At 40.9% G+C, this 14707-nt stretch overlaps 1 protein-coding gene across 1 annotated transcript; it reads left to right on the top strand.

Moving 5' to 3' along the window:
• The first annotated feature begins 1306 nt into the window (after positions 1–1306).
• LOC128462333 (KN motif and ankyrin repeat domain-containing protein 1) lies at positions 1307–13077 on the top strand. The gene is made up of 11 exons (XM_053447691.1): positions 1307–1343; positions 2183–4669; positions 5048–5197; positions 5752–5860; positions 5961–6137; positions 6301–6388; positions 7605–7824; positions 10141–10283; positions 11060–11260; positions 11452–11550; positions 11637–13077. The coding sequence occupies exons 1-11, from the start codon at positions 1307–1309 to the stop codon at positions 11697–11699; spliced, it is 3774 nt and encodes a 1257-aa protein (XP_053303666.1). The 3' UTR covers positions 11700–13077.
• The last annotated feature ends 1630 nt before the right edge of the window (positions 13078–14707 follow it).

The following is a 14707-nucleotide window of genomic DNA, read 5'->3' as shown; positions in this document are numbered from 1 at the left end:
CAAAGAAATAAATGACGCAAATTGTATTTGGTTATGTGTTATTCTAACAGGGGCATTAGAGGGGACACGTGCAATGGTCCCCATGGGTCAGTCTGCTGTCACTACTGTGCAAGTTAGTGACAGAATGATTGTAGAGGATATGTGAGTTGCTTTTTTAATAGTTTTTTTTAATATTTTCATGCTCGTCTTTCTAACCCATTTCAAATGGTTTCTGTTTTTTCCACTTTGAGTTTATGATGCATTTCTCCTGTCAGTCAGATGTTTAAATGTCTCTGTAACATTAATCTGACAACAGCAGAAATACACTTAGGGTCACTGTAGCTGAATCTAAAGACAATTTGCTGATGTCATGGCCACATGTACACACAGAATCTAGATGAGTGTCAGAGTGAGGGCTGGGTTACGTCTATGTGCATTTTAATGCACAATGAGAATTCATTTTATAAACAATAAATGCTTACATACATATAAACACATAAAACTTACACTTAATGCTACATAGTGGGCAGAATAAACGACGTAGTATATACACCTCCAACATATTATTAATGATCAGTGGTAACTTTTTAGCCGACGTTTCAAAATGATGTTACTCATAATTAAAAAAGCATGACATTGCTTAACATTGCCTAACATAGTATACCATAACATAGCATAGCATATGATAGAATGTCATAACATAGCATAGCATGAAATAACATAACATGAAATAACATAGCATAGCATAATATAACATAACATAACATTACATTACATTCTGTAACTGAGGCTTTGTTAGGGATTTGTTCACAAGTGCTGAATAAGACAGAACTGGAGCCTATGTGCATTATTTGCGAGATTAAACCTCTGCATGCTGAAAACAGAAGGTGCTTACTGATGAGAACATGATATGGCAATGCAATGATGTGAGTCACTGTAGTGCGCTGAGGCTTATAGGCTTTTGCCCACTGTGACTTTTGCAGCATTAACCATAAGATCTAATGGCCTGGTATACTATTTCCTTTGTGTAAGCACTGCAAGGTTAGAATATAGACTGCTGAACCTGGGCAGAGAGAGAGAGAGAGAGAGAGAGAGAGAAAGAGAGAGAGAGAGAGAGAGAGAGAGAGAGAGAGAGAGAGAGAGAGAGAGAGAGAGAGAGAGAGAGAGAGAGAGAGAGAGAGAGAGCTTTTCTATGTAAGGTATAATGATACCTTACAAAGAAAAGCTAATAATCAAGATGGGAAGCATTTAAGTTATGTTTCCATATCTATTCAGTTAACTGGATGTACAGGGTTGCTCTTTAATTGGCTCCTTTTGAAACGGATTCATGGATCAAGGCCAGGACATCTTAAGAACTGTGTCAGGTACTTCAATGTCTACTATTACAATAGTTTAATTTCTGAAATTTGTAATCATTTTGACATTAATTGTACATTTTGTGTTGTGTGATTCACAAAATGTATTCAAATGTAAATTAAAACTTAACATTGCCAAGAAATGAGTGCCTCCATCAACATGTGTTGTTTGACTCTAGCCATACGAGTGCAGTTATACCTGTTTTTTAGTGAATTACAATATTTATTGTGTCAAGTGTTTCTTGAATGTGTAAGATCTCTGTTACTTTTTGTTTATTCACTGGCGAAAATACTTGGAAGATGGTCTGTGGTTGAGAAAACCTGCCAAGAGTATGGCTGGGCATTTAGAGGGAAAGTTGCAAAGTAATTATAGAGTGGGTTCAGTCTATGTTGAGACATACCATTTGCAGAGAAGTGACTACTGAAAACAGACTGTCTACACGATTGGAAAATCCTCCTCCATCCCTCCTCTTCTTGTTGAGAGAAAGAGAGAGAAAGAGATTGTAGTCAGAAAACAACTTTCGAGGTGACAGACGAAAGACTCTAGACTCAAATAGATGGTTCCTGATGAGCGTGTAACACTGAGGTAAGGGAAAAAAAACCTGTAAGGGTATCGAGGATATAGCATGGCATGTTGCAGTTATTATGAAGATTTCAAAATTCTTGAAATGATCAATACAAATAGTGTTGCGAATTTGTTGTCTAATTTTATTGTTAAAAATTCCGTAAAGTAATGATAACTTGTGTTTTTATTACATGCATTCAGAGAGACACGTATTTTAGAGTTTCTTCTCTCTAGCCCTGTGTTCAGACAATTACAAAAAAATAATCTATCACTATTCTAATAGGTCAAAGAACTGAAGAGTGTGTTCCTAACTACTTTGGGATTGACTACATTCATCAGTCTGACGTGGGAAACCTCAAGTTTGTGGACAGTTTCCAAAACTGCACCATCATTAAGCGGCTAAGCCTTAAGAGGCGGCCCAGAGCGGCTGTCAATAATGCAGAAAAAACGCAGAGTGGTGTTTCATCCAGTCAGTGGTATTCTGAAGAATCCTTCAAATCATCAAGCACAGATGATACAAGACAATTGGGTTTATCTGCCACAGCGAGAGGTCGACCACCACTTCCTCCGCCACATGGTCCCTCCTTGGATACTAAGCTGACAAAGAATGAGGGACTAGGAAACTCTCAAATACTTACTGAGTCAAAGCCTCAACCTACTGTAAGATCTATAAAAAGACCTGCTATGGAGACCCACAAGCACCTGGAGCAGGCGGTGACCAGCCAGCCTCCACCTCAGCCTCCACCTCAGCCCCAACCTCGGCGACGACTGGCCAGCTTTGGAGGGGTAAGCTCCCCTGGGTCACTTTCCCCCTTCACTGGCCTTGTGGCATATAATCAGAACAACAGTGGAAACAAGTCTACTGGAACAGGGAGTGACATGAATGTTCACCTTAGCTCATCCCTTGGCACCAGAGGCAGCACAGGGAGCCTGACATTTAGCCCACAGAGCTCTGGTAGAACAACTCCAGTTCCGAGTCCCGGCTCCATGCACCTGCAGCATGTCCGTGACCAGATGGTGGTAGCTCTGCAGAGGCTGAAGGAATTGGAAGAGCAGGTGAAAATCATCCCTATCCTCCAGGTAAAAATATCAGTCCTTCAGGAGGAAAAGAGGCAACTCCACTCTCAGCTCAAGAACCAGAGTGACAATGAGGACATGAACGATGGGATCTGTAGGAGAGCTGATAGCATGGAAAGGTCTGATATTAAGGTGCATACAGAAGAGGGACACACAGTGCAGAGTGACCCAAACAACCTAAGTGAATTCAAGAAACTGACTAAAGAGATGCAGGCACTGGAAAGAAGCCTCAAGGGTGGACATTTGCACGCTAGGCTAGGACAAGGCCATACCTCTGCTCATGAAAATACAGTCCTAGTTGGAATTGATGAAGACGCCACGTTGCCTAAACCTTCAAAAGAAAACAAATGTGTGTCCACAAATCAGGTAGAGACCAGGGACATTGCAACGGAGGTGACTGAAGTTAATCTAGGAATTTACAGTGTGAGGGAAGCAGAGCTTGATGCCCAACAGCTATTAATTGGTGCCCTGAAGGAGAGAATTTCTTACTTGGAAGCAGAGTTGAAAGAATCAGCCCTCCAGACAGAGATGAGTCGGCTGAAACTGGAGCTTCAGGTGGCAGGAGCTAGGAGCAGAGCTGACAAAGCATGTCTTGCAAAGCCATCCACTGTGAGCACAGGTATCGAAGCGAGGCCACACACCACGAGCCAGGGAGTGGGTAATCACACAGAGGTACGGGACATCAGCACGGGGGAGGCAACAGAGGTAAAGAGCGTGGGAGTACCATGTTGTGGACCGGAGCTGAGGAACGTTTGCACCGGACCAGAATTACCCATGAGCCGCTGGGAGATCAGAGAGCGAGTTGAGACCAAAGAAAAGGGCGTGGGGATTCAGGTTTTAACAAACACACAGGGCGTTTTGACGGAGATAAAGATGTGTGATGCAGAAACCAACACAGAGCCACCAATGGAGATTGTGGGGTTAAAGAAAGGAAAGACTCAGTATCGTTCAGTGGCTTGTGGGGACTGTTCTGTTGATGTGATCATCTGTGAACCAAAGGAACTGGTTTCTGAAGGTATGGCCACAGATCCAATCAATAGAGCTGAACTGGGAATCATGGCATCACCGCTGACAGCTTCACAGCGTACCAACACTGTATCCAGCTCAGTGTCTCGCTTTACCAACACCAGGCATACCTTCAGCACAGACTCCAGCACTAATACTCTCCTCAGTACCCAAGACAAGCACACCAACACCACTCAGACTCTTACAAGGGCTGTGTCTGTAGGGAACCGGGTCACAGACATCAAACGCACCCCAGAGACCCGTACCATCGGTGTCGGAACTGCAACTCTGGTTGGAAATGGTCTCAAAATGACCAGAGACACTGGTGTAGGGTTCACAAATATTAATGAGAATTTCCTGGTAGGACTGAAAACCCGAAATATGGCCTCTGGACCATCCCATCTGCCTGACCCTATCAAGACAAGAAGTATCGGTGTAGGAGAGGGGAGGATACGGGATTTTTCATCTTCACGCAGTACACCTGCCCCGAGTTTCCAGCAATCTTCGCAGTCCCAGTGGGACCCTGAGCTTAACCACTACATAGAAAAGATGCAGAAGCTCCTCGGGGAGCATGGAAACCTGCTCACAGAGGACTGTTCAAACCAGTACAGTGGTCAAGGAAACGACAGCTCCAGGTGGTCCGGCAACAACAAAGCTGAGGTCCATCATTTATATTCTCAGCCACCAGGTAACCCTGCAGGGATTTGCTTCTTAAAATACTCTGTCGAGTTTTCTTATGAATCTCACCACAAATCATTGTGTGTATCCTGAAGAAATGCCTTCCCTCATACACCATGTTCCCCCTTTTGAACATGCATTTCTTATTGCCAAAGATCCTCTTTAAGTGAAGAAGCATAAAACCAATGTACATCAGTTATCTTGCTAAACTCTAACCCAAATTAGAAAATCCTTGTGCACCATAGAAACCCACTCATTCAAATAAAGCTCCATATCATCAAGAGTTGTCAAAAACTCCACTTGGTAAATTTGATATTTAATTGATCTTATGTAAGATGTTGTAACGTCATGTTGGTAAGATTGAAACATTTTCTCTTTCTTTTCACAGTCAGCAGAGAGTACCAGTCTCCATTTCCACTGTCAGTCCACTCTAAATGTGAAAAAACAAACCCAGAAACCTGCCAACAGAGCGGCAATGAATCTGAGGTGAAAAGAATGATACAGCTGTTAGAGCAACAGGCATCCTCGGCCCTGCAAGGTAAACATGTGTGTGTGTGGCAATGTGTTGTGATTCCAAACAATTTAGTTTCAATATAATCTTCATTAGAAATATACAGTCAACATTCGGAGGATACAAAAACTCTCTGCAAAACTTTAGCTTATGTTAAAAATATTCATTTTCCAGACCACTCCTGAGGCCTAGTTTATACTTGTGTTAGGTTTAAAGGAAGTGGCTGCCTTTGGCTTGGCAGGTTTGACTTTCTGAGGGATACACTTGCAATGTTTGGAATGATATCTGGTTTTGGAAGGCAGTTCATTGCACATAGCAGTTTGTGGCTGGGAGTCTAAAATTGAATGGGTTTGTAGGAGGAACTGGTGTCAGGAAACTTTCCCCTTAAAAATGTGGCCTTCAGATGTGTAAGAATATTTAAAGAATCAACAATATATCCTCACTAAGTCCTGTCGAGATAAACCTACTGTATATCTGTTGTATATGCATATGTGTATGTGTGCAGTTAATAAAACAGACTGCAGGAGTTAGGAGTTGTCTATGTTAAGCTTCAGATGCATTGGTTTCATCATTATTTCTAGACAAGTCAGCTTATCCTGGCGTGCATCTGCCTGTGACAAAGAAACAGAATGGAGAGCCAGGCTGTAGCAGTAACAGGAGGAGCATGAAGTTCATGAGGGTGACAGCAGGGTTAGTATCTGACGACTAAACTAATATTTTACTGCTTAACACTTGGATGTGATAGGATAGATATTTTCTCTGTGTATTAACTCTTGCTTTTTGCCCTTAGACTGGACCCCATGCCGCCTTATGAGCTCCCGGTCAGTGAGAAAGGAAACTCGGAGGAAGGGGACAGGAGAGGAAACAAAAAGTTAAGGGAACCCTTTCAAGGTACGACTCAAGCAAGAAAGGGCAAAGGAGGCTCCAACAAGGGGGTGAAGACGTCAAAGCCGCACACACAACAGAGGTAATGTCAGAGTCTTTAAAGCCAAAGCCTCTCAGTTGAACAGGATTTCTGCTTTAAAAAGCCTCAATGCATCTTAATGTTTTACTCTGTGAGTGTAACGTATGAGTTGTCTTCTCTCGTGGGAACTGACACTGTGTAATCTGTGGCATTTTATTTCTTTTAGGTGTAAGTTAAGTGAAAAGATTTTCTCTGCTTGTCAAGCCTTAAAGATGCACCTGAGTGATGACACAGCTCTACCCAACAGGGAATTGGTATGTTTTGTTCTCTATATTCAGAGTGAGAGGTATTAATATTGTGTGTGCGTTAGTGTGCGTTAGTGTGCGTTAGTGTGTGTGTGTGTGTGTGTGTGTGTGTGTGTGTGTGTGTGTGTGTGTGTGTGTGTGTGTGTGTGTGTGTGTGTGTGTGTCTTGGGGGGTTCCTCTACTTTTATCTTTGTGAGGACCATTTTAAGCATAGACCCTACAAAATGCACCTTTCTAAATCTGTTTTTAATCTATGATCTATTTATGTATCATAATTGTTTTCAATGTAAAATGACTCTATTTAACTGCTATAATGATACATTATTGTTATTGTTTTTATTGTCAATGTTTTTACCATGATAAGTGCCTTTGAGTACCTTTTAAAAGCGCTATACAAATAAAATGTATTATTATTATTATTACAGAGTGAGGACATTTTGACCGGTCTTCACTTTTTCAATGGGCTGTTTGAGGGTTAAGATTTGGTTTTACGGTTATAATTAGGTTAGGGTTAGGGTGAGGTTTAGGGTTAGGCAGTTAGTTTGTATGGTTAAGGTTAGGGTAAGGGGCTAAGGCATGTATTATGTTTATGAGTGTCCTCACTAAGATAGAAGTACACACATTTTTGTGTGTGTGTGTGTGTCTGTGTGTGTGTTTGTGTGTTTACCACATTTAATGGTATGTCACAGATTGAGTGTGCGTGGGGAGATACCGGGACAGGGTGTGTTCAAATCTGTCTTTCAGAAAGAAAGGAAACAAATAGCACAGGAATGTGACGACTCTGTAATTTTGTGCCGTGGAATTTTGCTTGAAGTTAGAAACAATAATATTTCACAGTGAAAGAGACGCCTCACTTTCCTATTCATTTTAAACTACAGGAAGTTCAACAGTCAAGATAAATCCTATGATGTAACTTGAAATGGAAAAACACTGAACATGATACAAAGTTTTTGCCGGGGAAATGAAAACAGATTCTTAAGGCTCTTCCTTTATGATGTTGTTTTGTAGATCTTCATAGTGAGTTTATAGTGTCATAGTTATTTGTTTCTTTACGATGCTCTTCGTCTGTGTTCTGTCGCTCTCATCCCTGTAAAAGATATTCCCATCGATTCAAAGTTGAAACTGCTCTGCACACTGTGAATTACGGCTGCATCTTGCAAGGCATTTATGAGGACGCATGAAAAAGTATACACATATTTGAGTTTGATCATTCTGTCCCTTGCAGCATAACTGCCTACAAACGCTCCAGCAGGAGTGGTTCTCCGCGTCCAGCCACAAGTCGGCTGCTCCCGATGCTGTGGCAGACTACTTGTCAGCGTTCCGGGTCATTTCGCCTGCGGTATTGCGGCACATTGCGAATATGGTCGACGGCAATGGAAACACAGCTCTGCACTACAGCGTGTCTCACTCCAACTTTGGCATTGTCAAGAGACTGCTGGATGCAGGTACGGTGCAACTCGGGTCATCATTCTAACAAACTTCCTTCCTTTTTAGTTTTGGTCTGTCGCTCCACGCTGTGAGAATTTGATTCAGTTTCTCCACAGTTTTCTGTCTTTGCGTAACAAAAGAAGGGTTAAGAGAAACTTATCCTAGTGGCATGCATTTTAGAAACTCGAACAATTACTGTGCTTTTGAGTAAAATTCTGTATGATGATTACACAGCAGAGAAAGAGGCAAGGATAAAGAGGTTTATAGAGATGAGAATCCTTGTTCAATTCGCAATTACTATGCTTCTCAATAGCCACTTAGAGGCAGATAGGCCAACAAAGAGTTACTCTGTGGATCATGAGTTCAAACTATTTGCAAGACTAAACTTCCAAGGACAAGATGACAGCATAAGAGTACTATGCACTATATACAATTAAACTGTAAATTATTAAATGTTGCTCAAATGAAACCCTGGCCTCGTATAACAGCAGAGTGAATAGAAAGAGTTTATTGACGTTTGCGAAACCAACCAAGGGAGATGTTTTCTTTTTGTGGTCTTGCTTATGTGGTCTTGCTCATGAAGCAGCTTTTAAAATTCTTTATCGATCCTCATACGTCCCAGACAGCTGAATGAGACATTTTGGAGTGCTTCAACATTTTCTCCAGTTGTGTATGAGGGGACACAAGTTCAGAGAACAGTGATTATGAAGAACGGGGGAAACATCTTCTCTGTCGTTTGTCTAAAAGCCTTGCTACTACTTGAGGTTTTTTCTTTCTCTTTGGATCGACTAAGGACATGTGAAATATAACATAAAATCAAAACAAACAATGAACATATTCAAATACTGTATCAAGAATGTCTTTTTTTGTTATTTAAGTAGCTGTCTGTCTAACTGTCTGAGGATAAGAAAAAGAAAGAACCATGCACTGAGAGTGTGTGTGTTAGCAATTATGTGAAACTCAAGCACTCTCGAAATACATGCTTCTGAGAACTTTTAATTGCACAGCGAGAATGAAAGCTTGGTTATTTATGGAGCTCTGGACACCAGGGATGATGGGTAATATACACCATTCGGCATGTTTTTGTTTAAGCAGGAGCGTTGCAACAGGGTAGGCAAAAAGTGAGCACTTGCCTGGGCCCCCGAGCCGAGAGGGGGGCCCCTTGAGAACAGCTGATTATGTTGGTCCAAAGCAATGACAATTTTATGAGAACTCCCTTCAATTCTGAGATAGGCTGTGTACAGAGGACTGCAAAGACGACAGGGTCGGGAGCCCCCTGAAAGATCCCATGCCACCAGGTCCCTGCTAAAAGCTTGGTCATTTTAGAGGTTTGGTTAAATGTCGGGAACCGGAGGCTCCAACTCCCATGCGCTCCAGTGGAAAGCTGAGACTCTGAGCACAGAGGCGTTTATCACCTGTTGTTGCTGCAGAGGCGGCTGGTGCTCAGCAAAACTTACATAGTGCTGCTTTGAAGCGTCTAGAGCAGAGGTCTTCAACAGGGGGTCGCGAAACCTAGGGGGTCCTCGGAGGTACTGCAGGGGGGGTCGGGAAATATTTGGTTGATTAGATGATCTTTTTATATTTTTTATAATCTTTGATTTTTTTTCCACAAATTAAAATGTGTTTAAATACACATTAACATGCATCGAAAATATTGTGAGGCTGATATGACCCTCTGCCTGACAACCTCCATCCGTCCAAGGTTAGACACGTTGTGTGCTACCCATCAGGGTCCGACATCTCACTAATATGGGAGTATGTGTGCCATCCATAGATGGCTTGTGGATTCACTGTCTCTTCTACATGTATGTTTAAAATAAAAACATGAATCTGTGAATTACTTTAATAGCTCAGTCTTGTATGCAAGATTTATGTTTATAAATGGCAGTGGCATGGCCATCCTGTACCGTGCACATGTTTAAATTAAAAACATGAATATATGAACCAGTGTAATATTTGAATAGCTTAGTATTGAATGCACAATAACAGGGTATCTATGTTTATATATGGCACTAGGCCCAGTTTAATATAAAACACAATTTTATACAATATATATAGTAGGGGGTCCCTGCTCCATCTCTCCACCGGTTTGGGGGTCCTTGGCCTGAAAAACCCCTGGTCTAGAGTGCTTACATAGTTTCTATGTCTGATATACACCTCATTTACATGTGACCTCTATTTTTAAAAAGAAAACAGTAATTTCTAACCAGGGGTTTTAACCATAGTAAAACTCAGTACAGTCAGTGTCGCTGGATATGAGCCACACAAATGATAACACTCCTCTACATCCTCTCCTTCCCTCTCTTGTGTTGTACTGGGCACCATCCCCACAGAGGTGTGTAACGTGAATCAGCAGAACAAAGCCGGCTACACGCCCATCATGCTGGCGGCGCTAGCAGCTGTGGAGAGTGCAGAGGACATGAGGGTTGTGGAGCAGCTCTTCACAAAGGGAGAGGTCAACGCCAAGGCCAGCCAGGTGAGCCAGTCTGTTCGCAGGTGGAGGACGTGACTTCCTGTCCGCACCTTTGTTAATCGAAATGATGTCTAGAAGACGTGTTGCTGATTCCATCCTTTAAGAGGAGAGAAGGTTTCTTTAGGATTATTACACGCGTATGTCAGATCTGTGAATGTCAGCTGTGGGGTTATATATCTGTTCCTGCATAAGAAAAAAAGACATATGGGAAATTACAGTAAAAAACTTTTTCCTCTTTACTAATTTACTATTTTATCTTATTTTACTACTTCCTTTGAATATAAATTTTGTATAACATATGTATATATGTCCCATCACCCCCTTTGTCACACTTTGTCTTCCTGCATCTCACCCATTATGTTCAGTATGTCTGTTATTTATATTCTCCCTTAATAGAAAAATCCATCTTGCAGCCATTAAGTGTGGTTATCAAAAGTTGTTTTTGTTTATTTGTACATTTCTGTGAACACATTAGCATTTCGTGACACGTGTTATTGCACTTTACAAGTTCTTTTACAGGTCCATAACTTTCTAATAATTCCTTTAGAAGTTATTTGTATACATTTATTTATCTGTCAAAAGATTTAAAAAAAGCTCCTAATTATTCAGTCATTCATAATTTATTAGTGGAAAGTTTTTTTCACAGCTTTGCCTGATCCACTGACAAAGAGACCTGAGGTCATACAGACAATTAATTAGAAATTGAAATGTTGGAGATGTGTGGACTCGGCATCATTAACCTTGCGTGCTGCGTTTGACCCCTCCCGCCTGCCATCCAGGCCGGTCAGACCGCTCTCATGCTGGCTGTGAGCCACGGCAGAATGGGCGTGGTGCAGGCCCTCCTGGCGCAGGGGGCGGAGGTCAACCTCCAGGATGACGAGGGCTCCACCGCGCTGATGTGTGCCAGCGAGCATGGCCACGCTGACATCGTGAAACTCCTGCTGGCCCAAGCAGACTGCGACGCCACCCTGACCGACGGTGTATGTGACTCACCGCCACAACTCACTCTGAATTACAAACAAAGGCAGCAAACATTTAGATAAGGATTTAAAGTATTTCAGGAAAACAGAGAAGCTTCTATTTCATTAAATACACAAATATGCACTTGTCTCCTGTAAATGTACAATAAACTGGAAAACCTCTTGTAATTTTTATGATTTTATGTTTTCAGGAGGAAAGCACAGCCCTGTCCATTGCACTGGAGGCCGGACATCACGACATTGCAGTGCTGCTTTATGCTCATGCCAACTTCTCCAGAGGACAACCGGGGGTATGTGGTATTTTCACAGCACTTTAACTAAGTGGGCTATATATTCAGGTTGCTGAACTTTTTACTGTGTGTTTGTGTCTTAACAGGCCGGCGCTCATCACAGTGGAAAGTCCCTCTCCTCCCCTGGTGGCAGACATCATTTTGAATAATGCGATGGCTCAAATTCAGATTCATGAGAGTCACATTCATGAGGCGATTCCGATCAAATCTCTCATAACGAACATGAGGATTTTAACATTCTCAGTTTTAACCTCTGTCAGACAAATTCTTTAACATTGTAATTTACCAATTGACAGGATACTAGTCATTACACATCAGCAGCAGCTAATATATGCATAGCAGAGAATATTGGTTTGTATTAATAATATATAACATTTAATGTTTGAACCTGCAGTTGTTTTGTTATATGCATTACTTCAAATAGGGTCTTTATTCCTGGCGATTCAGTTTTTTTGCAAATAATATTTCAAATATTTTAAGATACATAAGATACAAAAAGTTGATTTGACAAAATAGCTACATAGTAAGTAAAGATTTTGGGATCACTGTATGTCCATATTTGTATTGTTATGGAATAGATTTATATATATTTAGGAACTGATGTGTTACTATTTCTATATTCTTTTAATGGAAGAATGTCAAACTTTGATATTTTTCAATCATAAAACGACATGTTATTACTTAAGACTGAAGCAGGAACTTCTGCTGATATTCATGCAACACATTGTTGATAACGTGCAACGGAATATTTCAGCACTTGGGAAAAATGCTCATTTGCTTTCTCACAAAATGAGAAGAAGGTTTAACATGAGGATAGCTTGGGTGTGATACAGATAACACAACGTCACGTTACTTGCTGAGCTGGACCCAAATGCAAACAAAGAAAGACCGCAAGGCCTGTAAAAAATGTTTTGTCAGCTGAAGAACTCTGGTGATACGAAACTGAAACTAAAAACAGATCAGGAGACACAGGAACTGGACATAAAAAACAAAACTGAATCGACGACCTGACACATTTGACTGGGAGCACAGGGATAGGAGAAATGTCAGGGATCAGTGGACACAGGTGAAACATCCGGACAGGGGCACGCAATCACAAGTAAAAGACTGGAACTAAACCAGTAGGAGACACAAGGAAAGGGGCTTCAGAATAAAACAGGAAAATTTGACATGAGGGATAATAAAAGGTAACTTAACAGATGCACAAGGAATATGAGATAAAGAATACAAAAAACAAATCCAATATACCTAAATCGACACAGAAATAATACAAAACAGCGACTGACGACAAAATAAAGTTCAAACCAGATTGATTAATAAGTAAGCTTTAAGAGGCTTTGAACCATATACAAATGGATGTAGACTCCAGGTCCAGAAAGTGAAGCCAATGTAGAACTCCCTGACTCGTGTATTATCTCAAATGACCAGCAGAGGGTGACTCCACTGGTTTTCAAAGAAGTCTGTTTGAATAAATGTCTCTGATCCTACTTCTTACTTGATTTTTTACATCAGTAAACATGTTCCTAATGAGTTTATTATCAAAATTGCTAGTTTCAAGTATTCTTCAAAACACCATGACGTTCTTTTTAGTAAATTACGGTCCCATTTAGAGACAAAGCATTAGGACATGGATAGTGTCTGATTGACAGCTAATAACATCCAATGGGTGCAGGTTACAGGTGTAGGTGGGCATGCAGCGTCTTTGGTTACTTCTAGATCAAACCAAGATGGCGCTGGACGAAATGCCAAACTAAAGGCTTCAAAACTGCAGATTACACAAACCAATAGTCAAGCTAGCTCTTTCCCTCCATTATTTTATACTGAGCTAAGGATCTCACCTGGCGGCTGCAGCTTCATATTTAACGGACAGATGTGAGACAGCTTTTTCTTACTCAGGAAGGGACTGAAAAAGCATATTAAAAAAAAATAAGTAAGAAGTTGCACTCCTCCTTCAAATGGCATTGACATTAAAATGCCGTTTTGATGAAAGCTGGAAAACTGAATGTTTTCTCGTCCGTGAATGACTTGTCTTCTCTTCACCTGACTGTAACTTTTCTCTGCATTTGAAAAAATGTTGTATTTGTAAACTTAAAATCCTGTGCAGTAGTTCATGACTTATACATTCACAATATATATATATATATATATATATATATATTAGGATAATTACAAATTTCTAAATTATTATTTGTTACCAATGAATGATTGCATGCTATACTCAGGAAATATTTACTATTGAAGAAAGATAATACTAACTATCTGGAAGCCAAAATAGCCACAATAGAATTGTGATGGAAAAAGCTCTTTAGATTGAATTGCGAAAAATAACCACTTAAATGGCTTATGTCCTGTTTGGTGTCTTTGGCTCGTAACCTGATTTTCACCTTGGTTTAACTTTTTAACTATTCTTGTGTGGTATTGATGTTTGTGTGCATCTGCTAATGTAAAAAAATGAATAATTGGTTATTCTTTATTCTCCTCACTGCGAGCAAAACACTCACCCTAACCCTAACACTCAACAAAATCACGACTTTTTGCTGCCCTGGCTCCTAAATGGTGGAACAAGCTCCCATTGACATCAGGACAGCAGAAAGTCTACACATCTTCTGACGCAGGCTAAAGACACATCTCTTACGACTACACCTTGGATTAAGAAAAAAAGTCAGTTATTGTAAATCGCTTTGAAAAAAAGCGTCAGCTAAATTAAACGTAAGGCATGAAACGATTAATGCAACCAGCTCTTGCTTTTGAGACAATGTTTAAGGAACCTACATCAAAAAGGTTCCTCTCTGTTGCTGGCCACTAATCAAGTCAAACAAATAGACACAAAAAAGTACAGTCTATGAAAAGTGCAAGATGTTGGAAGAAAATGGCGGCCAAACCTTCAGTGGGTCATCAGCAGTTCGTTCCCCCATTTTCCAGTCTGGCAGACACCTTTGATTCATCCCCTGACACGCAGCTCTCTGTTCTCATCTGAGGCAGAAACCGCTCACCTCGCTATCTCCTCCACCTCATCAGATACTTTCCTCTGTGCTCATCCTGTTCCCCACTTTGTTTTACTGTTTAAATGTTGTCTTATAAGACGCTTTACATTTTCAACACGTTTTCAGAAGACTGCTATAAATGACCCAACCTGCAAATCTCGATTAGTATCCCT

Source organism: Pleuronectes platessa, chromosome 19 (assembly GCF_947347685.1).
Source record: "Pleuronectes platessa chromosome 19, fPlePla1.1, whole genome shotgun sequence".
NCBI classification, from domain to species: domain Eukaryota; kingdom Metazoa; phylum Chordata; class Actinopteri; order Pleuronectiformes; family Pleuronectidae; genus Pleuronectes; species Pleuronectes platessa.
Note: the sequence above shows the minus strand (reverse complement) of the source record. Positions and strands in the feature narration are given on the sequence as shown.

Bases quoted from the DNA above. Each gene is read 5' to 3' on its own strand.
- LOC128462333 (XM_053447691.1), top strand. From the start codon at position 1,307: ATGGATCAAGGCCAGGACATCTTAAGAACTGTGTCAG. The intron at 7,825-10,140 runs GTACGGTGCAAC...CCATCCCCACAG, and splicing joins CAAGAGACTGCTGGATGCAG to AGGTGTGTAACGTGAATCAG. The intron at 11,551-11,636 runs GTATGTGGTATT...GTGTCTTAACAG, and splicing joins TCTCCAGAGGACAACCGGGG to GCCGGCGCTCATCACAGTGG.